This window comes from Filicampus tigris, chromosome 1 (assembly GCF_054856515.1).
Source record: "Filicampus tigris isolate MCC_2025a chromosome 1, RoL_Ftig_1.0, whole genome shotgun sequence".
NCBI lineage: Eukaryota > Metazoa > Chordata > Actinopteri > Syngnathiformes > Syngnathidae > Filicampus > Filicampus tigris.
This window is the reverse complement of record NC_141217.1, coordinates 38,807,264-38,834,314: the sequence shown is the minus strand read 5'-3', so window position 1 is coordinate 38,834,314 and position 27,051 is coordinate 38,807,264. Positions and strand designations below refer to the sequence as shown.

The 27,051-nt window shown below is 46.2% G+C and overlaps 1 protein-coding gene across 18 annotated transcripts in view; it reads left to right on the top strand.

Annotated features, from left to right (window-relative positions):
- Nucleotides 1-27,051, top strand: part of unc80 (unc-80 homolog (C. elegans)) — a 44,287-nt gene that overhangs the window by 14,453 nt on the left and 2,783 nt on the right. For 3 of the 18 annotated variants that reach the window (XM_086039602.1, XM_086039550.1, XM_086039533.1), the window contains 48 exons: nt 838-1,001; nt 1,796-1,894; nt 2,050-2,258; nt 2,467-2,511; nt 3,514-3,620; nt 3,763-3,916; nt 4,517-4,689; nt 4,765-4,977; nt 5,091-5,226; nt 5,295-5,428; nt 5,906-6,083; nt 6,168-6,377; nt 7,382-7,479; nt 7,602-7,814; nt 7,885-7,992; nt 8,455-8,593; nt 9,869-10,050; nt 10,155-10,286; nt 12,071-12,257; nt 12,346-12,477; nt 12,786-12,929; nt 13,322-13,422; nt 13,488-13,574; nt 13,632-13,815; nt 13,943-14,037; nt 14,111-14,200; nt 14,299-14,400; nt 14,494-14,674; nt 15,487-15,752; nt 16,316-16,450; nt 16,526-16,664; nt 16,831-16,927; nt 17,007-17,177; nt 17,808-17,900; nt 18,015-18,233; nt 18,644-18,874; nt 19,971-20,094; nt 20,651-20,776; nt 21,096-21,219; nt 21,333-21,539; nt 22,635-22,819; nt 22,894-23,059; nt 23,133-23,312; nt 23,401-23,548; nt 24,677-24,733; nt 25,568-25,649; nt 26,495-26,600; nt 26,844-26,864. In XM_086039602.1, the coding sequence (XP_085895728.1) occupies nt 838-1,001; nt 1,796-1,894; nt 2,050-2,258; nt 2,467-2,511; nt 3,514-3,620; nt 3,763-3,916; nt 4,517-4,689; nt 4,765-4,977; nt 5,091-5,226; nt 5,295-5,428; nt 5,906-6,083; nt 6,168-6,377; nt 7,382-7,479; nt 7,602-7,814; nt 7,885-7,992; nt 8,455-8,593; nt 9,869-10,050; nt 10,155-10,286; nt 12,071-12,257; nt 12,346-12,477; nt 12,786-12,929; nt 13,322-13,422; nt 13,488-13,574; nt 13,632-13,815; nt 13,943-14,037; nt 14,111-14,200; nt 14,299-14,400; nt 14,494-14,674; nt 15,487-15,752; nt 16,316-16,450; nt 16,526-16,664; nt 16,831-16,927; nt 17,007-17,177; nt 17,808-17,900; nt 18,015-18,233; nt 18,644-18,874; nt 19,971-20,094; nt 20,651-20,776; nt 21,096-21,219; nt 21,333-21,539; nt 22,635-22,819; nt 22,894-23,059; nt 23,133-23,312; nt 23,401-23,548; nt 24,677-24,733; nt 25,568-25,649; nt 26,495-26,600; nt 26,844-26,864 (6,874 nt within the window). Of the gene's footprint in view, nt 1-837; nt 1,002-1,795; nt 1,895-2,049; nt 2,259-2,466; nt 2,512-3,513; nt 3,621-3,762; nt 3,917-4,516; nt 4,690-4,764; nt 4,978-5,090; nt 5,227-5,294; nt 5,429-5,905; nt 6,084-6,167; nt 6,378-7,381; nt 7,480-7,601; nt 7,815-7,884; nt 7,993-8,454; nt 8,594-9,868; nt 10,051-10,154; nt 10,287-12,070; nt 12,258-12,345; nt 12,478-12,785; nt 12,930-13,321; nt 13,423-13,487; nt 13,575-13,631; nt 13,816-13,942; nt 14,038-14,110; nt 14,201-14,298; nt 14,401-14,493; nt 14,675-15,486; nt 15,753-16,315; nt 16,451-16,525; nt 16,665-16,830; nt 16,928-17,006; nt 17,178-17,807; nt 17,901-18,014; nt 18,234-18,643; nt 18,875-19,970; nt 20,095-20,650; nt 20,777-21,095; nt 21,220-21,332; nt 21,540-22,634; nt 22,820-22,893; nt 23,060-23,132; nt 23,313-23,400; nt 23,549-24,541; nt 24,648-24,676; nt 24,734-25,567; nt 25,650-26,494; nt 26,601-26,843; nt 26,865-27,051 lie in introns of those variants that run through there. The other 15 variants (XM_086039595.1, XM_086039586.1, XM_086039569.1 and 12 more) reach the window with 13 other exon arrangements.

The following is a 27,051-nucleotide window of genomic DNA, read 5'->3' as shown; positions in this document are numbered from 1 at the left end:
TTTTGCAATTTCATTAAAAGTCAAGATTCGACGGGTTGTCATGTAATCAAAACACAACGGTAGCGCTGAACTATGAAATGCTGCCTTTGCTAGTTTCCTTTCGCTGTTAACAGCTATTTGTAAATACTGAAAGATAAAGTACTGAAGGAAATGGGTGGGCCAGGCAATATACATAAAAACAATTTAAAAGCAATGACAGTGTATTTGATTTCGGCATTAATAATAGTCTAATGAGTCGAGATGGGCATTTTACTCATTTCCCAGTCCATTTATAACCTTCCGCCTGCAGGCGGGTTGCCCTTCCGCTGTCCGTCTAACCGCCCTCCGGACCAAATAGCCATCGCCTATAGACCGGTCCGACTATCATTTGAAACGAGCTTCCGTTTGCATTCCCCAAGAGCCGTATTTGAAATGAAAGACTCGCCGCGGCATGGAAACCTCACAGCGGCCGTACTGAAGGGTCTCCTTTTAGGACCCAGAAGCTGTCGAAAGGCCTCGGCGCGGCCAGAGGGAAAAGAAAACCTCCGCGAAAATAGATGATAGACGATGACGGAAAATATGGGCTTCCGACTATGTTTTGTCCATGTACTTTTATAAAAGTTCCCGTCTTTTGTTTATCGCCTATAAAATGGACGTCCGTCATAGGCGGATAGGCAGACCGGTCCGTCACATAGGTGGATTGCCAAGCTCTGCTATTGAGTGCAAAAAATGAAATGCCTACAGTATATAACGTGCAAAGATGCATTCCAGATAAAAAAAAACTAAGAAGTGACTTTGCCAGCACAGGCCGCCTCCACCGGTGGATCTCTGACGCTAGCTTGTCACCCTCCTTCACAGGGCCTGTACTGCGACATCCGCCAGCTGGTGCAGTTCATCAAGGAGGCCCACGGAAATGTTTTTCGTCGAGTGGCTCTGAGTGCGCTCCTTGACAGCGCTGAGAAGGTCACAGCCACCAAAAAACCTGATGAGAAAGATGAGACCAAACTGCAAGGTCCAAGAAGGTACTGGGGGAAAAAATGCTTCATCGGGGCCAATCCTTGACATGTAAATATTACATGTACTAAAAATAAAAACAATATTATGTAAAAGATAAATGATCACCCACTCATGAGCATCTCATGACTGCTTGCTTTGTTGTCTGTCGTTTACATTTGTTTTCCTTGCATGGGGCTAAATGCTATTTGTTTGTGTATTTGTTTGTCCTTGGCGAGTCACAGACAGACACTTTAATGTGTTTACCCGTCCGAGTACTTTCTCACCTTTTCGAGAAACGTGCAAGTCTATAATCTGTAGTCGGCTCGTTTCTCGTGAGCAAAGTAATAATACTGGGAGAAAAGAGGCAGGCAAAGAAATTCAAAGAAAATAAGTGTAAGTGACAGTAACCTTTGGTCATAATCACGGCGACGAATGACTAGTAAAGAAATAAAGTTGCAACATGCACCTTGACAGAATTGGCCATCCCTTTTCCTGTCCATTGTTGTCATGTGTGTGACAGCGATGCACCAGTCTCCAAACATGATGTGGCTTGTTCAACATTCAGACTCAGGCTTTTTGGCACATCCTGGCACTCCCAAACATGTGCAGAAGTAGTACTGTGGCCTAAAGACTTAAAAGGCTCAAAACTGGATGGGCGGGAAGAGACCCAGCCAAGGGGAGTGCAAATACTTTCCCCGGATGCTGACCTGGCAGGCGATACCGCTGCAAGCATGCATGAGGCACGCATGCTCAATTTGGAGCATTTTCAGATGGATGGGTGGCCTGAGCGCTGTTTGTTTGTTGGGGTGTGTGCGTGCAGGTCAGAGGCGGGTGTGTCCGGGGACAAGGGTCAGGTGTCCAGTGCTGCAGATGAGTGTCGCAGCTACATCTCCAGCAGACCCCCCCAGACCCCCGAACAGTGAGTGTTCGCCTCACCACATTGTGCCCCATCCATGTCATGCCGGCCGCCACCACTCTGCTACGGAACAATCGAGAAACAATTGGATTTGATTATTGATTGTTTGCTTTTATATTGAAATCCACCCCCACGACTCTGCCTGTCTGTGTCTCCAGCGAGGAGCAGATCCCGGGAGCTCTGCTTGGCAGGAAAGACTTTTGGAGGAAGATGTTTAAGTCGCAGAGTGCCGCCAGTGACACCAGCAGCCAGTCTGAGCAGGACACCTCCGAATGCACCACCGCCCATTCCGGCACCACTACGGACCGCCGCTCCCGATCAAGATCCCGGCGGATTTCCCTTCGCAAGAAACTGAAACTGCCTATAGGTAGCTGCAGCCACCCAGCAATTTCCATGCAACAACACAAGCGAACTTGAATCGATGTGTATCTGTCCTAAATTTGCTGCCTCCTCTGTTTCTCAGTTGAACAAATACCAAATCATCACATTTCACATCCGATCCAGTAATGTCGCTCCATGTCCACGTACTTCACGGCATCCTCCCACCTTATGTGTTCCTTTTTTTTGCACCTCAGCATGCCGCAGGACCACTCACCTACCACTCACCTTCTCTGTCTTACGTATGTGCAAGTGGATCCATCTCCATGTGATCATCTTCATGTCGTCTGTGTCGGTCGGTGTTGCATCGCCCGCCCCGGCGCGCATGCCCAGACTGGGGTCAAGTTGTGACTTGCAAGTCGTACAAGGCATGCGAAGATGGAAGGAGGAAGGTGGCTGCAGACGTGTTAGACATCAAGTCGAGCCATATTCAGCATCGCAATTTATTTCTTTTCGGGTTAAGTGTTGCCAAAAATGTTGATCCTTTGATCCTCGCTGGACTGAAGTCTCACGAGTTGCGCTGAGATCTTGCCAAATATGCTGATGTCTTCTGTGATGCCAGAACTCAGAAGGTCCGAAAGAAGGACGTCAACCCCAAAATGTTCTTTACAAGAAAATGTTCCATGCAGCCCCACTAGTCTAAACACGGCATTGTGATTACAATTGCGTTTGTGGAATATGAGTTAAGCAGCAAAAAACACCCGTTTTTAGCTATCTCGGGGGGCCATTTTGTGTCTTCTGTCGCCTGAAAATGACATCACAGATGCTCAGGGCTCAGATAACACCCAATCGCGTCTCAGCTTCAGACGACAAGTCAGCCATGATTGGTCGTTAGCTGAGCCCCGAGCAACTGTGATGTCATATTCAGTCGACAGCAAGTGGCAAAATGGCCGCCCCCCGAGATGGCAAAAAAACAGGTGGATTTTGCTGCTTAATTCATATTCCACAAACACAATATCAATCGGAATAGCAAGTTTGGACTAGAGAGGCTGCATACCACATAATATTGCAAAGGCATTTTGGGGGTTTTAAATAGTTGACTTGATGTATGTGGCATCTTCCTCTTTCCTCTTTTAGGAACTTCCTTGCACGTTGTTGTGAGTGAATGTGAATGCTGTCCACCTTATCCACCTTGGTGTGTCGCAACTGCCGGTGTAAGCCAGTTTGTGTGCTTTGTTGCGGTCAATTGTACCTACCCGCACTCTGTTGTATGTGCAAACATATTTTTTTCACACTGTCTCCAGGCAACTGGCTGAAGCGTTCCTCCCTCTCCGGACTTACCGACGGCGTGGAGGACCTGTTGGATATCAGCTCGGTAGATCGACTCTCTTTCATACGACAAAGTTCAAAGGTCAGGAGGGTTGACGGTGCTTCGTTTCTATTATGTTGTATGCTTTTAAAAATAAATCTCTTGCACTAGTGTTTCCCAGCTGTGGGATCATTAAAGTCTTATCTTTTCCCATCTTATGTTGGGTTTGGCCATGCACGAACAGGTGAAGTTCACCAGCGCAGTCAAGCTGTCAGAGGGTGTCGCCACCGGGCCCGAGTACGGCAGGGACGAGGAAGAGAATTTCTTCAAGCGGCTCGGTAAATGGAGGTCTGGCAGGAGGAATCCATCCAAGCTTCACCACACAGAAGAGAAAGATGGTAGACCTCCCCCCAAAAATCCCGGCTGCCCCTCGCCCTCTCGCTGCCCCCGTAACCGACCCCCACCCCACATTTCCTCGCTCTCTGTGCCCCCCTCATCGTGTGACGTTTCATCTCATATCTCCTGCACCCTTCTCTTCGTTTCTTTTTAGAAAGGGCTGTTTTCAGGTTCCTGCTGTAAATGTGTATTGTGTTGCATGCACGTCCCACTCCATCAAAAGACCCTCCCCCATTTCCTCTTACAGTAGTTTGGACTTTGTATCTTTCAACCATCTTTCTACTGTGGTGTGGTTCATACATGTTGCTTTTAGAGGCTTCGCCGTTTCCGCTTCTGATGCTGATTTATTTGGTGGCAGTTTCCCAATGACAAAGGATGACTTTTCTTTGTGTGATTACGCTTGTCATTTCAGTAAATGTTCCAACGAGAAATGCTTCTGGAGCGTTCCAATACATTGATCACACAATAAATGTCAACAATTTACAACTGCCAGTGGCTCCTTTACATCTCGGCATTATTTGTCAGTGGCGATCAAGCGTGTTCTGTTAAGTGGCTCAAAGTGCAGCATTGAATTCTGGGAAATCCATTTCCCGTTTGTCCAGGGCCCCATGGTTTCCAGGAGCGTCTTGCCGCCAGTCAGGAGGCCATAAAAAACAAAAATGTGGTGAATTTGGGCGCAATTCGACAGGGCATGAAACGCTTCCAGTTTCTGCTCAACTGCTGCGAGCCGGGGACCATACCCGACGCTTCAATCCTCGCCGCCGCTCTGGACCTGGTACTCATCATCGGTCCCCTAATGCGTCCTTTTTATTCATCTGCGCGGCTTGACTTTGTCCTCCGCTCTTCCCAGGAAGCGCCCATCGTGGCTCGGGCATCCCTCTTTCTTGAATGTGCCCGATTTGTCCATCGCTGTAACCGTGGCAACTGGCCAGAGTGGATGAAGGGCCACCATGTTAACATCACCAAGCGAGGCCTGTCCAGGGGCCGATCGCCTATCGTGGGCAATAAAAGGAATCAGAAGCTCCAGTGGAATGCGGCGAAACATTTCTGCCAGTGGGGAGATGTGAGTCGGATGCTATTTATGTTCGAGGTGGATGACATTCGGGGTTGTCAAACCCTTGTGCACCCCTAAAATGCCATGTGCCACTGTGTGTCGTCGTGTGTTTCTGAAACTAGGCGATTGGCACGCGGCTGAGCGAACTGTGCCACTGCGACAGCGAGAGTCCTGCCAACATTCTGGGGTACATCTACGACGAGGAAACGAAGCGACGAATGAGGAAGGAGGATGAGGAAGAGGACTATTTAGATGATAGTACGTTTGATGCCGGTTGTTGGCGTTTTGTTATCATTCAGTCATTATCGTTCTCCCTTCCTTCCAAGACACAGTCAATCCGACAAAATGTGGCTGCCCGTTTGCTCTCAAGATGGCTGCTTGCCAGCTGTTGTTGGAAATCACCACCTTCCTGCGAGAGACCTTCCCTTGTTTGCCGCGGCCACGCACGGAACCACTCGTGGTACGCTTAAAAAAACTGTTGTTCTTTATTTGCTGTTTTTATGCTCAGGCCAAAGCAATAAAATATTTGGCATCTTGATGCCAAAGAACTATGCTGAGGTGAATAGAGGAGCTCCACTGAGCGAAAAAGTGCTCAGTGCTTCGCTGTCTTTCTTATGGCATTTTGGTTTCAGGTAAGAATGCTGAAGTGAGGTGATGCCTTTTGTTGAGATAAAAGTAGTGTTTTGGTGCCACCCTGTGACATATACACGTACGGTATGTGCCAATAAACTAGTGATTTGGGGAATTTGGATTTGGACAAAAGTAGTGGATTGCCGCCATCTTGACGCATCTGTAGCATCTAAAAAGCTGTAATTACTTGCATACACATTTAGCTGACACGGATGAACTGTAGTGCTTGGTGGAAACCTGACTTGAGCTTGAGAGAAATGAGTGACAGTCCTGACAACACGTGAGTGTTTTCTTTCATCATCTGTAGGATTTAGAAAGCTGCCGCCTGCGTCTGGATCCGGAGCTTGGGCGACATCGCTACGAGAGGAAGATCAGCTTCGCGGGCATCCTGGACGACGAGGACGGCCATGATTCGCTTAACAGTAGCAGCCACACTCTGAAGTCCGACACCATGTGTGACGACAAGAAGGCTCAGGAGGCCGCAGGTGAGCGAGCGAGCGCTTGTGGCAATGTTGCTCAGCTTTCTTTTGGTGGCTTTGCTCAATTAGTCTTTCGCGACATCTCTCCAGCACCCACACGTAAGATTCGTATCGGAGGCTCGCGGCTGCTTCAGATCAAAGGAGCCCGCAGTTTCCGTGTGAAAAAGGGAGGCTCTTTGTCTTCCATACGGAGGGCAGGCAGCCTGAAGAGCACCAAACTGTCCCGACAGGATTCAGAGTCAGAGAATGAGGAGGGGATACTTTCACAGACAAACAGCCGAGATACTGTCACAGACATCGGTAAGTCAAAGGCCAAGCGTCGGGAAAACTGTTTTGCAGTGATTGATTCAGTGGCACCCTCAGGGACGCTCTGGATTTTTAGCCGCAACCACAGTCCTTAAACAGTTGGATTAAAAATATAAGACAATTTTGGGTCAAAAATTGGATTGGGCAATCCACAATTTGGGTTAATTTGCGCCAACTTTCTTGGTTGTTTTTGCAGAAAACAACCCAAAAATGGGTCGTTTTGTATAAAACAATTGCATGAAAGTGGTTCAAATTGACCCAATTTATGTATCGGTCCATTTTTGACCAAAAATTGATTTATTTTTGTAGCACTTCAGATCCCAACATTTTTTTCAATTTTGATTAATATCATAACTTTTCCCCCAATTGATTCTAACATCCGTCATTCCCAACCGGTGTGCCGTGGCACATTGGTGTGCCGTGGAAAATTATCCAATGTCAATTATTTTGACAAAATATTATTTTCTAATGATTTTTTTGTGTTCATTGATCTATGCCAACCACGTATAGTAACAGGCAAAACAATGAAATGCTCTTGCACTAAATGACCAAAGGTACATAATTAAGCTGTAAATATACTTTTTGTGAATCGTTTTGCTAAGTGGTGTGCCGTGAATTTATTTCTTTTTTTCAATGTGAAAGGTGTGCATTTATCAATAAAGGTTGATAAACACTGCTTTAAAAGACAAGTTGACATTTGCACTCTCTCTAAAAACAGTCGGGTTAAAGATAACACAATTTGGGGTCAAAAATGGACCGATCCAACTACTTGGGTCAATTTGACCCAACTTTCTAAAACAAACCCAAAAACGGGTAGAAGGAATGCAAGAGGGTGGGTCAAATCGACCCAATTAGTGGATCGGTGCGTTTCTTGACCCAACTGTTTTTTGAGTGCATAATTGGAACTTGATGATTCGGTTGAACAAGTCTCATAACACAAATTTGACTGGCCATACATCAATAGCTACTGTATATTTCCCTTGTTGTTCCTCCTGCAGGTAGTCCCTGCAGTACCAGCGAGCCCAGCATTGAGCCTGAAGGCCAAGGCTCAAGCGGAGCAGAGGACAACTACCACCGTAACATGTCTTGGCTCCACGTACGTCAACTAGAATGAGTACATTTGTAGTTAAGTCTGGAAGCATTTTGGACAGCCACAGAAAAGGGTTTCCGATTTCCGTACTGTGTCCATCACGCGTGTTTTCCCGTCATGTGCCTCAGATCATGATCCTGCTGTGCAACCAGCAGAGTTTCATCTGCACTCACGTTGACTTCTGCCACCCGCGCTGCTACCAGCACCACAACCGCTCCTGCGCCCGCCTGATCCGCGCCATCAAGCTTGTCTACGGCGAGACGGTGGACAGCCTAAGAGAGGACAGCGCCGCCACCGCCGCCACCGGCATCATCGGCGCTCGTGCGCAGAAGAGCAAGGAGGTGAGTTTCACAACCGGACCATTCGTGACGTGATTCCCGTTTGCCTCTCTCAGAGTCTGTTTGGTCTCAGTGTTCTGACAAATCATGTCTGAGGACGCCGTCCATGAAGAGGAGGCCCACTGACAGCAACACAGAAGGGAAGAAAGACACTGGAATGTTAAAGTACATCAGAAACCAGGTGTGGCATTTGGCTTTGTACTCTTTGCACCTGAGCTTTTGGTCATTGTACTTAAAGTGGAAATCAACCCAAACATGTTTTTTTTCAAGAATATGTTCAATGCAAGCCCACTAGTTGAAACAAGGCATTCTGATCAATATTGCATTTGTGGAATAAGAGTTAATCCACCCCATCTCTTGGGGTGGCCATTTTGTCACTTCTGTCGTCTGAAAATGACATCACAACCGCTCAGGGCTCGGATAACGACCAATCACGTGTCAGCTTCAGAAAGCAGGTGGATTTTGCTGCTTAACTCATATTCAACAAACGCAATATTAATCAGAATGCCTTGTTTCAACGAGTGGGCCTGCATAGAACATAATCTTCCGCTTTAAGTCGACTTTTCAGGTCTATGTGCTTTACTTCACTGTTTAGTCTTTGTGTTTGCGAGAGAACTGCGTGTTGGACCCGTTTGTCCTGCAGGTGATGAGCTTGTCGCCGGCTCCCTTGTCTCTGCTCATCAAAGCTGCTCCCATCTTGACCGATGACATGTATGGAGACATTCAGCCTGCAGCCTGGGAGCTTCTGCTCAGCGTGGATGAACACATGGCAGCTGCTGCTGGTGAAAGAAAGCTTTATACTTGCAGCTTGCAGGGGCGGTCCAGAATTAGAGGACAATTTAAGCACCAGCTTTTTTTTTTTTTTCTTCAAACGGACCGTTTTTGGTTATGTTTTCAAGAAAAACAGGTCGATAATAAACCATCCGATGATTTTGTTCATCTAGCTGAACCAAGTGCGCAGTTTTTGTGAGATTTTATTTGTCATAGCAGATACTTTACTTTAACACAACACTGCTACCGATACTCAGGACACCTGAGCATTTAAAATGTCAAAATATCAACGAATAAACCTGAAAATATAGATATATTCTGATTCTGCAGCTTTCACTGCACACTAGGACACGCACACACATTAGATGTTCTGATACAATTGATGACACAGAATAATGATGCAATCGCATAACGACACAAAGGTTTTAGAATCGGCACCTCTACCTGGAAAGTTGGGGCTGGCACTTATTTATAACCCATTATCTCATTAGGGGGCGTTGCCTGACTTCCTGATCCCGCGGGAGACGGAGGTACGACCCAGCGCTGCTGTTTCTACTCGACCATAGTTTTTCTTATTTGTTATATGAAATACTCAAAGACAAATTGAATTTATCAGATTTTTATTTGGACACAGTATCACCTGTAAAGATTACAAGAACAGGTGTAGGAATTCCATTGTGGATACTTATTTCCCTGAGGAGACCGAAGGGCCTCTCCCTTGGTGGCCTCGTCTCGGAATTCCTCACAACTAATCCTTTTGAATTGAAATTAAAAAATGTTGCATTTTATTTGAAAAGTATTTTCATTTTAGTATTACTCTAACTGCAATAACAGATCAGTGCTAATGTAAATAGTGTTTGCTCAAGAGTACATGAGTAGGTCAAGAACAAACTTGGCAAAATACAAATAAAATAAAATCAAAAAATACTTTGATAGTGTGTCTTTTTCTTACGATCTGAGCAACAATGTTGCATTAGTGTGAGTGGCAAACTCCATTACAACTGAAAACATTGAAAAAATATGAAAGGGAGAAGTGAGGAATTACTTCTACCCATGGTCATAATGAAAAGCCATATTAGGGCATGTTCGATAGTTATTTTTTATTTGAAATATTTAGAAATCACGTTTACTAAAGCGAGGAGTTACTTTATTTTTCCTCAGGACGACCACGATTTACACAACAAAACAGAAATTGTCCTCCGATTTTGGAATGCGTCTCCAGCTCAGATTTTTCACCTCACTGCGGCGCCATTAACTTCTTCTCCTGTGCTCGCCTTTGCCCCCAGCCGCCATGTTCCTCCTGTGCGCAGTGAAGGTCCCCGATGCCGTGACTGAGATGATGATGGCCGAGTTCCAGCACCAAGAGGCCTGCCAGCGCATCAACTCCATCTTCAAGTTTTACACGCTTTGGCGTTTCCGCTACCAGGTGTGGCCTCGGATGGAGGAAGGAGCCCAGCAGATCTTCAAAGTATGCATCATTGTAACCGATGGAAAAGGCCGGATTGTAATTCAGGCCACTTTTGAGTGCGAGGATAACTTTGTGTAACTTTGCTTTTGGTTTGTTTTGTTTAGATTCCTCCGCCCAGCATCAATTTCACCCTGCCGTCTCCAATACTGGGCATGCCCTGTGTGCCCATTTTTGACCCCCCATGGGTTCCCCAGAACACCGGAAGTGTCCAAGACCCAATCAATGAGGACCAGTCTGTAAGTGTATGCAGACTCTATTTCTTTGGTTTTGGCAACAGTCGGGATTCTTTCCATGCTGGATACGAGAGTTCGGGTCGATGTTATGTATAGTAAATGTTTCTAGTTTGCTCATTTAAAGGTCAAGATGACGATATTTTAAAAGTAAACTCTATTTCACAGACTTGCATAAATGACGACTGTGAAAAATAATTGCCGGAGCATGTGCATTATCTCTTATATTATGTGCATTTTCCCCGGTCTGTAATAAGTGACTTTAAAATTTGACTTTCGTAAAAAAATGGTCGCAGATGGTCAGTGTCTTGAGCACAATCATTTTGACAGACGACCTTTTTCAATGGTTCTCACCGGAAAATATCAACATCATAAAAACAAATTTGACATCAATTATTATTGGTAATTTGGTTGACTTACTGGTCTGAACAAAAGAAGATTGATTTTAGTTTTTCTATGGTGCCAGATTGGAAAAAAAGTTACTTTCAGGCTCTTAACTACACATTTTATATTGTAGGTCTCAAAAGTAATGTTTTTTAATATAATCCATTTAGCTGGCTGATGTAATTTAATTGTTCCATGCATGACCATGACAAAATAAGAGTGTGTGTGCATCAGAAGGATATTCCGTCATGATCATGCAGTGAACTGTTTTTACTATCCATATCAGGATTGATTTCATTTTTTTGTCACAGTGAAATATGACAGAAATCATTTTATTTATTTATTTATTTATTGCCCCTTGGTCATATGAGGATGTGTGGTTGTTGGAAGCCCAGTTGGAAACCAAATGGCATGAAAAGGTCTTACCTTCAAAGTGAATGCCAATTACTCATTCTATTGCTTTGTGAGTTTACAACAGATTTTTTACCTAATCCGTTGCTCTGTCTGTAATTTCATTACACACACGCGCCAGGAAAATATGTTTTCACTTCAACCATTCTGACTGAGAGGTTATCACATAAAAAAAATTTGATTCGAGTATTCAAATTGAGTGTTTTTGGCAGCCACAGTAGACTTGGCATGGGAGCAATCGCGGCCAAAATTCGCTTACAAATGCTCTTCACCATGACACAGATTTCCCAAAACATGGTATCAGAGTTGTGAACCATTTTCAAGTGTTTTGAGGGATAATTCAGGATAAAGAACAGTTTATTTTCTTTCTCTTTCTTTCTTTTTTTTTTGAATCCCCAAAAAACTGCAAAAAAGTGTCACATTGACTTTTCTCTTCTTCATGTTAGTTGTTTTGCATGATTATTTTAAGTGTTACAGATTTTGATGAAGACCTTCCTCTATCATTTTATCTGTCTTTGTTTTTAGTTCCCTGCATTAATTCAGTCAGTCCATGCCATAGTAAGTTTTCTGTCCAGATCTTTGTGCTGATGCATCTTTTTTACCTCAAGTCATAAATGTCAGGAAACACAAATTTTCTAGATTTTTTTTTTTTTTCTCTTTCTTTAGTCGATTGGGGTCAACTGTAATTTTTTTTTCCCAGAGGTTTCCAAGAGGGTGGCAGTTGCATCTTGATCGGAAATGGGCACTGTCTTTAGGAAAACAGCAGCATGCATCAGACATTGTGTGTTGTGCTGTGTATGCATGGTCATGATGAGACAGACTTCGCCGTGTATGTTCTCATGTATGTGTACGAGCACGTGTGCCAATGCCATGATATGCAGCAAGTTTTCTATTTCTGCCCGGGATCCCCACGGAGCGCTATTGAGCCAATGGACAGATGCACTGTATGCTTGTAGCAAATCCAACTGGCACAATCCTGATCGTCACCCCCACAGAAATCCTTCTCGGCGCGGGCAGTGTCGCGCTCTCACCAGCGGGCCGAGCACATCCTGAAGAACCTGCAGCAGGAGGAGGAGAAACGGCGCCTGGGCCGCGAGGCCAGCATCATCACAGCCATCCCTGTGGCGCAGGAGGCCTGCTACGAGCCCACGTGCAGCCCTCCGGCGGAGCAAGAGGAGGAAGGTGGGCACACTTGCGGCGCGGCAAGATGTATGCCTCATGCTTGTCTTCTTCCTGCTAACCTGTCCACGTTTGACTTTGATGCTGCCAGCAGAAGAAGTGGTGAACCTGGCGTCTCGCCGTCTGTCTGTTAGTCCGTCCTGCGCCTCCAGTAACTCGCACAGGAATTACTCTTTCCGCAGGGGATCCGTGTGGTCAGTTCGCTCGTTAGCTAGTGCTGAAGGTACGTCATACTTTCAATGTGCACTTTGTGTTGGAAGTGCAGTACGGGCACTTATCTTCTTACATTTGGAAAAACTCCAAACACCAAACAAAAAATGTGTAATGATGATCTGGTCTCACTTGTCACACATTTACTTCTTGAAAAGTGGACTGTAACAGCCAAAAGTGGGAAAAACGAAAATGTAAACATATGCCATCACTCCCGCGATGCCTCTCGCCGTCGTTAAATGGTTTACTGCAAATGTTCATGCCTGAATCCAAACTGTGACCGACCAAAGTCAGTCTGCTTTGTTTATTGTATTTTCCCAGATGAAGAGAACACGACAGAACACACCCCCACACACCACATGCTGCAGCCACCACAGGCGGTCTTCCCGGCATGCATCTGTGCTGCCGTGCTCCCCATCGTGCACCTCATGGAGGACGGCGAAGTTCGAGAGGACGGCGTAGCCGGTGAGCCTCCTTTTCCATCACTTGCACTCTGTAGTACAGGTGCGGTCAACCCCTGCCTTGCTCAGCTTGCTATTACTGGATCCACATTTTTGCAGTGGAACCTATTCTCAGCCATTTGCTTAAAAACCCTATTGGCCTATCTTTGTGCTCTTTCTGTAACGCCTTAAGATGCCACAAGATGGTGCTCAAGCCTTGGCATAGGAAAGTTGTAATTGGTGTCAGGAAAGTTTAGTTCAAGTGATGCTTCTCCACAGAGACGCAGACTCATAGACATAACAAAAACAAAAACAAAAAATATCTTTTAAATATTGAAACAAATCTATGACGTATGCCAAACAGCGAGTATGCAAAAATATTTTCAAGTCGTATATGTCTTTTTTGTGTGTCCTCAGTGAGTGCAGTGGCCCAGCAAATCTTGTGGAATTGCCTGATTGAGGATCCCGCCCTCGTTCTGCGCCATTTCCTCGAGAAACTCACCGTGAGCAACCGGCAGGTAGGTCAGCAGCCTCACAGACAAATCACCTCTGCCATGTATGACCGTACCTTGTCCTTCGCCAGGATGAGTTGATGTACATGTTGAGGAAGCTGCTACTTAATATTGGAGACCTTCCGGCGCAGACTTCCCACATCCTCTTCAACTACCTGGTGAGTGTGTCAACACCATTATCGTTGATCTTTGACTTGTCTCGAGTTTCCTCCCAGGTGGGCCTGATCATGTATTTTGTGCGGACCCCGTGCGAGTGGGGGATGGATGCTATCTCAGCGACGCTCACCTTCTTGTGGGAGGTGGTGGGCTATGTAGAAGGGCTCTTCTTCAAAGACCTGAAGCAGACCATGAAGAAAGAGCAGTGTGAAGTCAAGCTGTTGGTCACGGCGTCGATGCCGGGTGAGGCCTGCTCACTCTTCTGTATTCCGATGTTTGTTCCGCACTTTGAGATTTTTTGGGGGGAAAACCGCTGCTCAAGGCCGTGGATCTGGCTTTGAGAGATGACCTCCTCATATTACTGGTGCAGGAACCAAGACCCTGGTGGTGCATGGACAGAACGAGTGTGACATCCCAACACAGCTGCCAGTCCATGAAGATACACAGTTTGAAGCTTTGCTTAAGGTACGAACTCCAACCCGCGCTGCCACATAATCAGCACTTTATGAAAGACATTCATCCTCCTCTTCCCCACTAGGAATGCTTGGAGTTTTTCAACATTCCAGAGGCCAGATCGGCTCATTACTTCCTTATGGACAAACGGTGGAACCTCATCCATTATTCCAAGGTGCCACAGAAGCACCCCGTCACGACTGATTTGCAAGCAAACCATTTTGAGTTGCAATAAAGGTCAGTGCGCTCATATATCATGTTGACCTCTTCCAGACGTATGTAAGAGACATCTACCCCTTTCGGAGGTCAGTCTCTCCGCAGCTCAACCTGGTCCACATGCTGCCTGAGAAAGGACAGGAGCTGATCCAGAAACAGGTTCAGTGGGCCTTCCATGAATCGACGTCTTCGTGAAGCGTGTTTCCGCCGGCTTCCTCGTCCTCTTTTCCATCTCCATCGACTTTGTTTTAGGTGTTTTCCCGCAAACTGGAGGAGGTCGGCCGTGTGCTCTTCCTCATCTCCCTCACTCAACACATGCCGGCTGTGCACAAGCAGTCGCATGTCTCGCTGCTCCAAGAGGACCTGCTCCGCCTGCCGTCCTTCCCGAGAACAGCCATCGATGCCGAGTTCTCTCTCTTTAATGAGCCACAGGGTATGTCTAACTGCTGCCGCAACATCGCGGTTCGCCTTTCGCTGACTTGTTGCATTGCAAATTTTTTTTACACTCCTTATTTTGAATGCTGTTTTTTTTTTTTTTTTACAGCGTACAAACCCCGCATTGTATTCTGCGTCCTGATTGACTAAAGTTCAGTTGAGCAATTTGCATACAGCTCCTCCAAGACATGCGAGACAAGACATGGGCTTACTCAATTTAATTTAGTGAGAGAGAAGAGGAAGTGTCAATAAAGATAGGAGGATGAACTTACACTTAACTGAGCAAGATATGGGACCTTTCATGTTTTGTTCTCACAGTTTTCAATCTAATCGAAGGTGGCATGTCAGTTTCTTCTCATCTTCTCGCCCAAGAGCGAAAAAAGAGGCCACAACGAGCTGTAATGATGTTTTTCTTTTGGCAAAGCACTGGAAAAAAAAAAAAAAAAACGCGACAGCGGAACTGCGTCAGGACAGAGGGAGGAGGAAGCTTTAGATGTGAGCGAGTAAAATTGATGATTTTTTATATTTGAAACTTCGTAAATGCGGCAAAGACTCTCCATAACTTCTGCTAACAACCCAGGCCAATATAGCTCCTCCTGACAAACAAGATCTAAGTGTAAAAAAAATGAATCACTTCAACATATTTCTTGACACCGATTACTACTTTCCTATTTAGCCAGAGTTTTGGTGAATACATTTTTTGAATAGCTTAGGTGACGCTCTACGGGGGAAAAGTAGAAAATCGGGAATTTTTGAATCGCGAACCACCAACAGCAGGGAGTTTTTAAGATCTGCCTCTTTGTCCTCCAGGTAAGGAGCTCTTCGGGTTGGACACCCTTCACAAGGTGCTTTGGATCAAGCTCCTTGAGGAGATGTTTCTGGGAATGCCCAGCGAGTATCCGTGGGGAGATGAGATGATGCTGTTCCTCAACGTTTTCAATGGGGCGTTGCTGCTTCACCCAGAGGACAGCGCCCTCCTCAGGCAGCACACGGCGACCGCCATCAACACCGCGGTGCACTTCAATCACCTGTTCTCGCTGAGCGGCTATCAGTGGATCCTGCCAACCATGCTACAGGTATGCTACAGTGTGAAGACTTTTGGACCAGCCCCTCGAACTGAAATCGAAGAACAGTACTGACAGAGGCACAGAATAGAAATATCAAAAATTGCATTTAAAACTGGCCTGTTTGTCAGTACTGGTGATTGTTACTCAACGCATCAGTGCACTTGGCGCCTTTATGTGCACGACGAGAAATGTGCAGGTTCATCTTGATGTACAAATTCTTGAAAGGCAACATGCCACCGTCATCGGCTCTTTAGCAACCTAATGTCTCGTAACCGCTCAACACGGACGGTCAAGTGACTGTGTGCTCCACAGTCCACACTTGGACTGAATTTGTTAGAACGAAATATTCTACAACAATCATTCAAGCTGAACACGACTGTTACCCGTGTACAATTTCAATATGACCAAGAACTATTTTGTTTTTGAATGTAACTGTCTTTAATAATGTTTGCTCTGTCTTGATTCCATTTTTGTCCACTTTGTCCACTTGACGTCATTGAAAGCGAGGGCTTGCCCTCAGTGATCTTCGCAAAATTGTGGTTTGAAATGACTTGAAATGTGTTATCGGGCAGGTTTATGCAGACTATGAGGGCAACCCTCTACTGAGGCAGGGAATCGAGTTCTGCTGCCGTCAATTCTACATCCTCCACCGCAAGCCCTTCATCCTTCAGTTGTTTGCCAGTGTGGCGCCGCTGCTCGAATTCACAGTAAGACGCTGGATTCTGACCGCAGCTGTTTCCCTACGCTTGCTGTATCGCTTACAAAACCGTTCCTGACTCCAGACTAGCACCAGTAGTGGCCTTTCCAAGGGAGTGTCAGCTCAGTGTCTGTTCGACCTTTTGGTCTCTCTGGAAGGCGAGACTCAGGATGCCCTGGATGCATTGGAGCTGGTCAAGGCTGAGAAACCATTGCGCTCTCTGGGTAAACTCTGACACTATTGCATGGATGCATAAGGAGACTATGAACATGAATCTTTTTTTTTTTAGAATCGACATTAAAGTAATGAATGTGCTTATTTAGTGCCATTTGAGCACAGTGCAAATTGAACTACGGCTAATAATATAATCCAGTGTGTATGTTGTTGCAGATTTCTGCTATGGCAATGAGGACTTGGCCTTTTCCATTAGTGAAGCCATCAAGCTGTGCGTCACCGTGGTAGCCTATGCACCGGAATCGTTCAGAAGGTACCGAATTCTGCCCCGTTGAACATTACAGTCGTTCATCTCAGTTGCTGTCTGACGTCAATGCGTAACCTTTGGCCAGTCTCCAAATGTTGATGGTGCTGGAGGCGCTGGTTCCGTGTTACCTCCAGAAACTGAAGAGCAACACAATGACCATGGAGTCGGCATCGGCTGCCAGGGATGAGATCGCGGCTATTGCCGCTCTGGCCACGTCCCTGCAGGCGCTGCTCTACAGCTCAGAGGCCCTTACAAGGTGGCACACTTATGTCACACTTACTCATTATTTGACCCTTTGCATGAGGTTGCGGTAGAGTCACATGACGTTGGACTCGAGCGAGTCGCCAATTTTAGGATTGCTCGGCTGCACCGTGTAAAAGACTTGACTTTGATTCATAATGTTGGACTTAGACTTGAGCTCCATTATATGATGAGTCTTGCCTGTTTATGTGGGAAAATGTGCGTCTTCAAGATGGTGCTCAACTGGGCACCCGACCTAACCTGGCAACCCAATGCTATGCCATGATGATGCAGAGTGCAGACACCAGCTCATGAAATGAAACTCACATTATGAAGTGGTAAGCTCAGAAGATCTCTTTAAATGCTGCGAGGTCCTTAAAGGTACATAAAGGTCCAATAAGGTCCTTAAAGGTGCTCAAAGAAGAAGCATTCAGTCCGGCCGTGGCGAGGTTTCGCAAATTTTTTTGTAAAATGCCAGGCTCTGAACCTAAGTATTGTCTTGAGTGGACTGGCTTGACATTTAGTGAGGATTTCACTTGGCTGGTGTGATTTTTTTTGTCTCTGTGACTTGGGACTTGCTTGAAAGTTGAAGGTTTAACACTTGTGACTCACTCGCATGTCTGCCTAACAGTACATGCGTTCACAGGCCCATGACTGCGCCTCAGATGTCCCGCTGTGATCAAGGCCATAAAGGAGGGACCGCTGCCAACCATACCATGTCTGGGGGAGTCAACACCAGGTCAGATGCTGCTTTTGTTTTTTTTGGTTTTTCTTAATTATAGTTCTACCTTGACTGGTTAAGACCGCTGTAACTTTAAATAAGGTCTTATGTACTTTGATATGTGTCTCTCAGGGACAACCTCCACCTGCTGGAGGAAGGCCAGGGCATGCCGAGGGAGGAGCTGGACGAGCGCATCGCAAGGGAGGAGTTCCGCAGACCTCGAGAGTCCCTGCTCAACATCTGCACAGAATTCTACAAGCACTGCGGGCCGCGTCTGAAGATCCTGCAGAATGTCGCCGGTGAGCCGCGGGTGACGGCGCTGGAGCTGCTTGACATCAAGTCCCATATGAGGTGACGAGGACCCCGGCTCCATCTGAGCTCCATCACCCACATTATCGGGAGAAATGGACATCTGACTTTAGTCAGACGGACGGAGTGTGCTCGTGTGCTGTGATGTCAACTTTCCCCATTAAAATGAAATCCAAACGCTATTCACACGTTCCAACCTCAAAAAGCAAATGTTTGTAATGCGTTTCTAATCAGGAGAAATAGCACTCTATAGAAAAACATTCAGTGATGACATCATTAAAAAGGACGTAAAAAATGGAAGCTTGTGTTTTTGCCACATGTTTTGCCCCAGTTCGATGGGCAATGTGCTGGCCCTTTTGTTTTGCAAAACTTGGCCACCAGGGGGTAGTACAAAATAGCTTGTCTTGTGAGTTATATAGAGCAAATTGACTTGACTTGCGCATCCTCCCCAGGCTGGCCGAGATCGCGCACGCCCTACTCAAGCTAGCGCCATACGACACCCTGACCATGGAGAGCCGAGGCCTGCGCCGCTACATCATGGAGATGCTGCCCATCACCGACTGGTCCTCCGAAGCCGTGCGCCCCGCTCTCATTCTCATCCTCAAGAGGCTGGACCGCATGTTCAACAAGATCCACAAAATGCCCACGCTCAGGTGCGCTCGCCCACAGGCATTATGCACCAGGTCTGTTCAATCCCACTTTGACTTTCTCTGTCTCCACGTGAGTGTATCGTGCTGTGCCAGTGCCGTGGTGTGTACAGTAGATTTGCGGCTTCTTGGCACCGCCCTGTCGCACTGCCTCCGCCCGTATGCGTTGCTGTGATTGTGTTTTTGTGCAGCCACGTGTGGGTAGCCAGCCGGGTCAAGTCTTCTGCCATGAAACTAATCAGATTTTACGACACAGTAGCCAAAAAACAAAACACAAGCGTTTAGACTAGAATACCGTTTGTGATTTGCAAAATTGCACTGAATAAATCAGGGTGCATAAGCAGCAGCAAAAATAACTGCCCGCGCCATCGCTAAAAGCTACATACATTTTATTTATCATTGACTACCTCCATGAGGAGGTCAAATATTTACAACTGTTTTCAGTAATAAGTGTTGCTTAAGCCATGATAATAAATATAGGCTCTTTGTATTGGACCTCATTAGATTATGCATCTTATTTCTGCTTGGTTTATACTCAATGTCCCATCATAGCTCTAAGATGGTAATTAGTATTTTTTTTACCTCTATTCAACAGTTTTCACTTTCACATTCAGATTAACTTCAATTGCAGTCAAAGTAGCCATGGCAACAGAGCCATGTTTTGATGTCACTAAGTGAAATCTTCAGTTACGGCAGGTAATGTGACGAGGATCTGCGTTTCCCGCAGGTGTGCTGACAGGCAATTTGTGGCCACTTCCAGCAAAAAATACTGCTCATGTTTCGGTCCAGTAATGAAATTCTGTGAGCTGCCCAAGCTGAAACATAGAACAGGAACATGCTGAGCTGCCAAACGCCACATGGATAAAAGAACAGTTCCATGACTGAGACTCGACCCAGATGTTGTGTGCATCACATCGGGGCCTGTTGCTGCACTGTATGCTACACTTGTGCGCTTTTCAGTCTTGGCCGCCAATGTGAATTGGATTGATTATGGAAGGCAGTTTTGGAAACTGTGAGCATCTTTCAGCATTCGTGTGGCCTGACTGCGTGTGTGTGTGTGTGTGTGTGTGTGTGGTGGTGGTGGTGGGTGGGGATTGTGGCGGCCTATGCTGCTTGTTTCTGTGGTTTCCAGGAGACAAGTGGAGTGGGAAGCAGCCAGCAACCTGATTGAGGGCATCTGTCTGACTCTGCAGCGGCAGCCGATCATCTCTTTCCTGCCTCACCTTCGTTCGCTCATCAACGTCTGCGTCAACCTGGTAGGAAAAGCACAAGGTGGCTCTTGTCCCGGTTGTTGTTTGCTTCCAAGAAACGGGCACGCTAGGGAGAAAGACCTGGCTCGTAGGCTGAATTTGAAGGTGAAAAAAATATGTTGCGTCCCTGCAGTTATCTGTTGCGTCAAGAGTTGATCATTTCCAACTCCCTTTGAAGCCGTGAATGTGTAAAGGCTAAGTTTGCCCACCTTATATGTATGTTTAACTTTTAATGTTTGCACATTTACACGGCACTTTCTTTTTTATACTTTCAAAATAGTTCCCACTTTATTTTGTACAGTTCTGGAGTCAATTTAGGTTTTGAGAATTATTATGCTCATGTAGAAAATGGACTGAAAATAATTCCTGGATCTTCAAGTGATTTTTTTTTTTTTTTTTTTTTTTTGACAGCTATATTTTTCATTTCCGAATATCCGTGACTTCCGCTTTTGTGCCTTTTATATACAAACACTGATCAATTCGGGACAAGGGACATGAATGACATGTATAATGCTACGATTTGACTGGTCTGCCTTTTAAGCGTTTGTTTTGTCGTGTCCAGGTGATGGGCGTGGTGGGCCCATCCAGCGTTGCAGACGGCTTACCTCTGCTCCACCTCAGCCCTTACCTCTCCCCGCCGCTCCCTTTCAGTACAGCGGTGGTGCGGTTGGTCGCCTTACAAATCCAGGTTGGATTCTTCATACCACACGGGAAACACGTTTGCACTCAGTTCCCGGAGTTATTGTCTAAGAGTCCGGAATGATCAATTGATGATAGTGGCGATGCTTCGACAAAGATGTATCACTGCTCACTGCTCGCAAACGCGATTGGGATTCTGAGCTGCAAGTTTTCATTGAAACTTACAAATCAAATTAATAGCTTTACTCTCTTCATTTGCTGATGTTTGTAAGAGTGTATCTCTCGGACTCATGCAGCTTCAAACTAGAGGCATCAAAGCAGGCTTTTTTTTTTTTTCTTGTGGTTGTCAATATATTTATTTCGCACAGGCCTTGAAGGAAGACTTCCCCCTCAGCCACGTGATCTCACCTTTCACCAATCAGGAGAGGCGAGAAGGGATGCTGCTAAACTTGCTAATCCCCTTTGTGCTCACTGTTGGGTCTGGAAGCAAAGGTATACGCTTGCACATGTGCCCTTGGTTGTTTTTTTTTTTTACTCTTCACTTATGAATAGAACCACAAAAATGATGAATCTTTACTCGCAGTGTGTCACTGTGTTCCTCGCAGACAGCCCCCACCTTGAGCAACCGGAGATATTCCTGCTGCTGCAGACGGTCATCAACATTCTGCTGCCGCCACGCATTATCTCCACATCCCGCACCAAGAACTTCATGCTGGACGCTTCGCCTGCTCACTGCTCCACCCCCGGCGACACGGGGAAGGACCTGCGCAGAGAGGGTTTGGCTGAGTCCACCAGCCAGGCGGCGTATTTGGGTACGAGATGATGGTGGAGTGCAGGGCTTCTCAAGACAGCGGGAAATTTTTTTTGGGAGGCCTCCAATAATCCTAATGGCAATGAAACACAACTGGCCTAAAAAACCTTAGGAGTTAAAAAAAAAAAAAAAAAAGTTCTGATGACAAATTCATATTTTTAGAGACAAAAGGCCATTCAAAAAATATGTTGTAACGTGATGCCGAGGTTGAAGTTTAGGGAGGGGAAAAATGTTCACTGGAGAGTTTAAAAAGTACAGCTTTATTCTCATAATATGATGCCGTCAATTCTTGGGGCGGACACATTTATTTTGGACTTTCTTTTCCCTTCTTTTTGTTTTGGAAAAAAATAACTTTAGTCATGCGGGGATATTAGATTGATGTGACAATATGTGGAAATAATATCCAAGATTTTCATTAGCCCAAAGCTAAGGTAGGAAGGAGTAATTACTTTATTATATTTTATTGGTGCGCTAGTCCCCCATATTATTATTTAAACTTTTGGGAAAACAAAAATCCAAAAAGTGTCCAGTTGTCTTGACTCAACCGTTAAACATTGCCATGATCATGGATGAGCATTTACAAAGAGGCTGGGACGATGCGCTTTTGTCTCGATCCGACACGGATCCCGAGACTTGGGTTGCGATCCGATACGTATTGCGATACTTAAATATGATAAAAATACGTATAAAAAAAAAACAGAGCCGTGTGTTTCCTTAAGTTTTAACTTAAGTGCCATTTGACATGAATTCAAGTGTCACAGTTGAAAAGTGCATTCCAGTAACAGTCCCTGATACACAGTCGTGCAATGAATAAAACTCCATTCACAAAGCTCAACTTTAAGGATCTCAAATGTTTCAAAAGTGCGTTATGGAACGTGCAAAACATAACATAAGGTATCGAAAGTATTGATACTTCATCAACGGGTCGATACTTGCTATTGCCTTTTTGGCTTACTTATTATTGACGTCTTGGGCACTTGTGCTATTATGCTACCGATTTGTCAGTGTGTCTGACAGAATGTATTTACAAGCGCTGGCGTAGTGTGTCGTTTGCTGTCCTTCCTGTCATCGTCACTCCGCTTTCTTGCATGCGCAGCTCTGAAGGTGGTGTTGGTGTGCTTCGAGCGCTCCCTGGGGAACCAGTGGTATCGTCTGAGTCTGCAGGTGAAAGAAATGGCTCTCAGGAAGGTGGGTGGCCTCGCCTTCTGGGACTTCATTGACTTCATCGTGCGAGCCCGCATCCCCATCTTTGTCCTATTGAGGCCCTTCATACAGTGCAAGGTAGACTTGCTTCGTTCCTTTCAACGTGCTCACGTGCTCGCCGTCATTCATCAATGTCTTTGTCCGCTGTCCAGCTTTTGACGCAGCCGGCCGACTCCCAGGAAGAGATCGCGGCTCGTCACCACATCGCGGACCAGCTGGAGCGGCGCTTCATCCCGCGGCCTCTGTGCAAGAGCTCGCTGTTTGCCGAATTCAACAATGAACTCAAGATCCTGAAGGAGGCTGTCCACAGCGGCTCCGGTCAGAATCTCTCGCTGCAACGCTTTTATCCATATCCTCCCAGCATGTTCTGAAGCTCGCCGTGTGGCTGTAGCGTACCAGGGCAAGACGTCTATCAGCACCGTGGGCACCTCCACGTCGGCCTACCGCCTCAGTTTGGCCACAATGTCGCGCTCCAATACGGGCACTGGCACTGTTTGGGAGCAGGACAGCCAGCCATCCCGCCAGCCTTCCCAGGACACGCTCAGCCGCACTGATGAGGACGATGAAGAGAGTCGGCGACATTTTCCACTTTTGCATGGTTATCTCGCTTGCGAGTGCCGTACGTCTCACGACCTCTGCTGCTCTTTCCCCCCCTCCAGACGACTCCATCAGTATCCCCAGTGTCGTGAGCGATCACGAGGCCTTCTTGCCCAGACTTATCTCCGAACGCCGATTCTCCAGCCATGCCACCGGCTCGGCCACTTTGCAACCGGAAGCCCCCCGCAGCGCCATGCTGCCCAGCCACAGGTAACAATACAGTATGTGTTATCTGTGGAGAGGCCAAGTCAGTCACGGGTGGCCAAAGGAATAATTTTTTTTTCAAACGGAAAAATTAGGAACACTGATTCACCCCCTGTCCTGTAGTTAAAGGGGGAAGTCAACCCCAAAAATATTTGACAAGAATATGTTCAGTGCACCTGCACCAGCCTATTCACGGCATTCTTATCAACATTGCGTTCATGGGATATGAGTAGTAAGTAGTAAAATCCACCCGTTTATGTCCATCTCTGGGGGCGGCCATTTTGTCACTTCTGTCGACTGAAAATTACATCACAGCTTCAGAAAACAGGTGAGCCGTGATTGGTGCCAGGTTTGAATAACACAATGCACAGTGAAGAAAAAATGTTTTCTAAGCGGTCGCTCAAGTGAGCCCTACTTTTATGCCATCAAAACATGTCCCCATACTAATGTTATCAATTTAGCAACAAAAATGATTAACTTGCAATTGATACCTGAAAGAATACATCTTACTAGTTTTCTTTTAACGAGACAAAGAATTATGGAACACCAGAAGCATTTAGTCTGACACATTTCAGCACATTTGCCATAAATCATTCTTTTAGGCAACAACATCAAGCAATTTTCTTCAATGAGGACTTAGGTGGGGAATGTCTTGATTTGCGCACCCGATGCAGTCGTAATTACTGCATCCCTGTTTGGCATTCCTCCATGTCGCTGTTGTCCTTGCTTCTGTGGCCTTTTAAGACCCCCAAGATGTCAATATAGACCTCACCTCCATTGACGTCTTTATTTATATTATGTTGTCATCCTCGGAGGGTGAAAAAAGTAACTTTTTGATCAAGGAGCACAAAGGACAGGTATCAGTTTTTAAATGGAGAGATTAAAGTAAAAAGTCATGAGGAAAAATAACGACTCCAGTCAAAGTACGGATTCCTGAAAATTTGCCATTGCTTTTGGTGTGTATCACAATCTTGTTGTTGTTTTTTTTTGACTCGGCAGCTGTTGGTAGGAATGTTTAAAAAGCTGCAGCTCTCCCTAGCCGCCAGGAGGTGATGTGGCTGCTGATGGATGTGGACTTAACAGCGTAAACTCCCACTTTTCCCCCTCCCCCTCCGCCTCCCGCCCTTTTTACAGTGAACCCAATGTGCTAGATGAGTCCCAGGGCCTTCTGCAGGAGGGTAACCTCTCTAGGTACAGTGCCCCCCCCTGCACCCTCTTTCTATGTGTGTCCGGTGCATCTGTCCAGCAGTGGGAGGGGCTTGGCCTCCAGAGGGCCCTCCTCTATTGGCTGCCTCTCCGTTCGATCACTCATCCACATCCAATCAAGTCACCTCGGCCCGTCACACTCCTCCCTCCCACTTACCTGTTTCTCTCTCACTCTCTCTCTCTCTCTCTCTCTCTCTGTGGGTAACGTGTGAGTTTGTCTGTGTATCCCCCCGCCCCCAAACCTCTCTTCCCCCGAGCTCCGCACTGACCCTCATCTTCTCAGCTCATCAGCCGCGCTATCCTAACCAGGCTTCCCCTGCCTCGCCAAATACAAGCATAACTTTGAGAGTCCTGTGGTCTAGGTGCTCTGTTCCTTTTTTTCTGTTAGCCGTGGGTCTTTCAAGCCATCATCGGTGCCATGGTGTGTCACATTGTTTACATGTCTATCAGGCTTCCCGCTGATCAAATTGGGCGTCCAACTGTGGATACCAATCTGTCGGGGCACGGGGGTGCACTGTGGTAGCAACCGCAACACATGTTGGCCTTTTTCCTTTCGATGAGAAATTCCATTCAAACTACCTTATGTGCCAGGTAAAGTGCATAGTCGGTTGCTACTTCAGCCCCCCCCCTCCATCCCCTGTTGTGTTTGATTCATAGCAAACGATGTGTGTCGTGTACCGAGTGAGTAGAATAGCAGTTGTGGTCCGAGAGTTTGGTGCAAAGGCGGCCCGGAGCTGTCGTTGTTTTTTGTTTCTGCTCTTCTTGCCTTTCGGTCACACGCACGTGTTTTATGTTCTGTGTATTTGCCTTTGTTACCAGGGTTGCCAGTGTTCAGAGCGAGCCCGGGCAGCAAAATCTACTCATCCAGCCTCCGTTGGGGAGGAAGAGAGGCCTGAGACAGGTAAAAGGTTTTCAAACCTTGCCGGCTGTGCCTCATTTTCATCTTAGAGCAAAAATGGCCACAGTAGCAAAAGAATGCTTTCATTCTGTCTGAGAGAGCATTTGCCTTTCTTTTATGAACTAACTTAGGGGTCGGATGCAAAACATATATCTCACATTTTCTTTTATGATATATTTTGTAGTTTTGAACTCCAATTCTCAAGTACTTTTTGTTTTATTAATACTCTTTTTGTAAGGTTTAATGTAGTTAACATTAGGGCCACAGACTGATTTGATTTTTTTTTTGTGTCTGAGTCCAATATTTGGCAGAAAAAGATTCCAGTAACCAAAGAATCGGCCAATTATTAAAAAAAAAAAAATACAACAACTGGTTCGTGAAGCAAATTTGAAGCTTCATTTTTCCCATCACTAATAGAAGGGCAACAGAATATTTTGACGTAAAAACAGTACATGCTCTGGAGCTCTGGCAACAAAAGCGTAACCCAGCAATCCACCATTGTTGTTGTAAATGTTGGTGGTGTTCATGCAAGGTCACCGCGCATCATCATCTCACGGAAGCTGTGTCTTGAATTGAATGCATTCAGAGCACCGTGCAGTGGACAAACGTTGCAATGTTGACATCATTCTCTGCAAGGCCGTCATTTAACAGCATTTCCTGTTTCATGAGAAATGAAGAATATATCGGCGTTTCATCGGCAAAACTCCAGCCGATCAAGGCTAATTAGGAAAAGGCTCAAATCGGCCGATACTGAATCGTTCGGCCCCTAGTTGCCATTCCGATGGAGATCCGATGTGATCCGCACTTACACTTTGCTCTGAAAGCTCTTTTCTTTTTTCTTCTTGTAGCTGCGGCGCCCCCTGTTGTCCATTCCAAAGAATGAGCCCCGCGGTCGTTCCGGCGCTCGTCTCTCCACAACTCGCAGGAGCATCCAACCCAAAAATAAACCACTGGGTAACGGCACCTGTCTTCAGAAGCGCACATTGTCACTGTAAATAGTCGACTCATCAGCTCAAAGTAGTGGTCAAGTTTACGTGTGGGCCAAATTTGAACGGATGCACACAAAGGTGTCCTAGTGAGCTCACCCGTCCCCCCCCCTTTCACATCCCGTGTCTGTTCCGATGTTTGTTGTATCCCGGACACCAAACTGACATTTCTCACTCTGTTCTGTCTCATGCCTTTTGTTTCGAAATAAAGAAACTTTATTGGACTGTGAAGGTGAGACGCACCCCTTAACCTTTCCTCTCCACCCCTCACTCTGCAACCTCACCCAGTAGGGCGCTCTGCATGTCTGTCTTGCACCCCTTCCAAAGCCCCCACCTACCTCCCCCCGCCTCCTTTAGTGGTGCTGAAGAGTTTCGAGCCGCGCCTCTACCGCCTGGCTTTTGACCATGACCACCGCTCG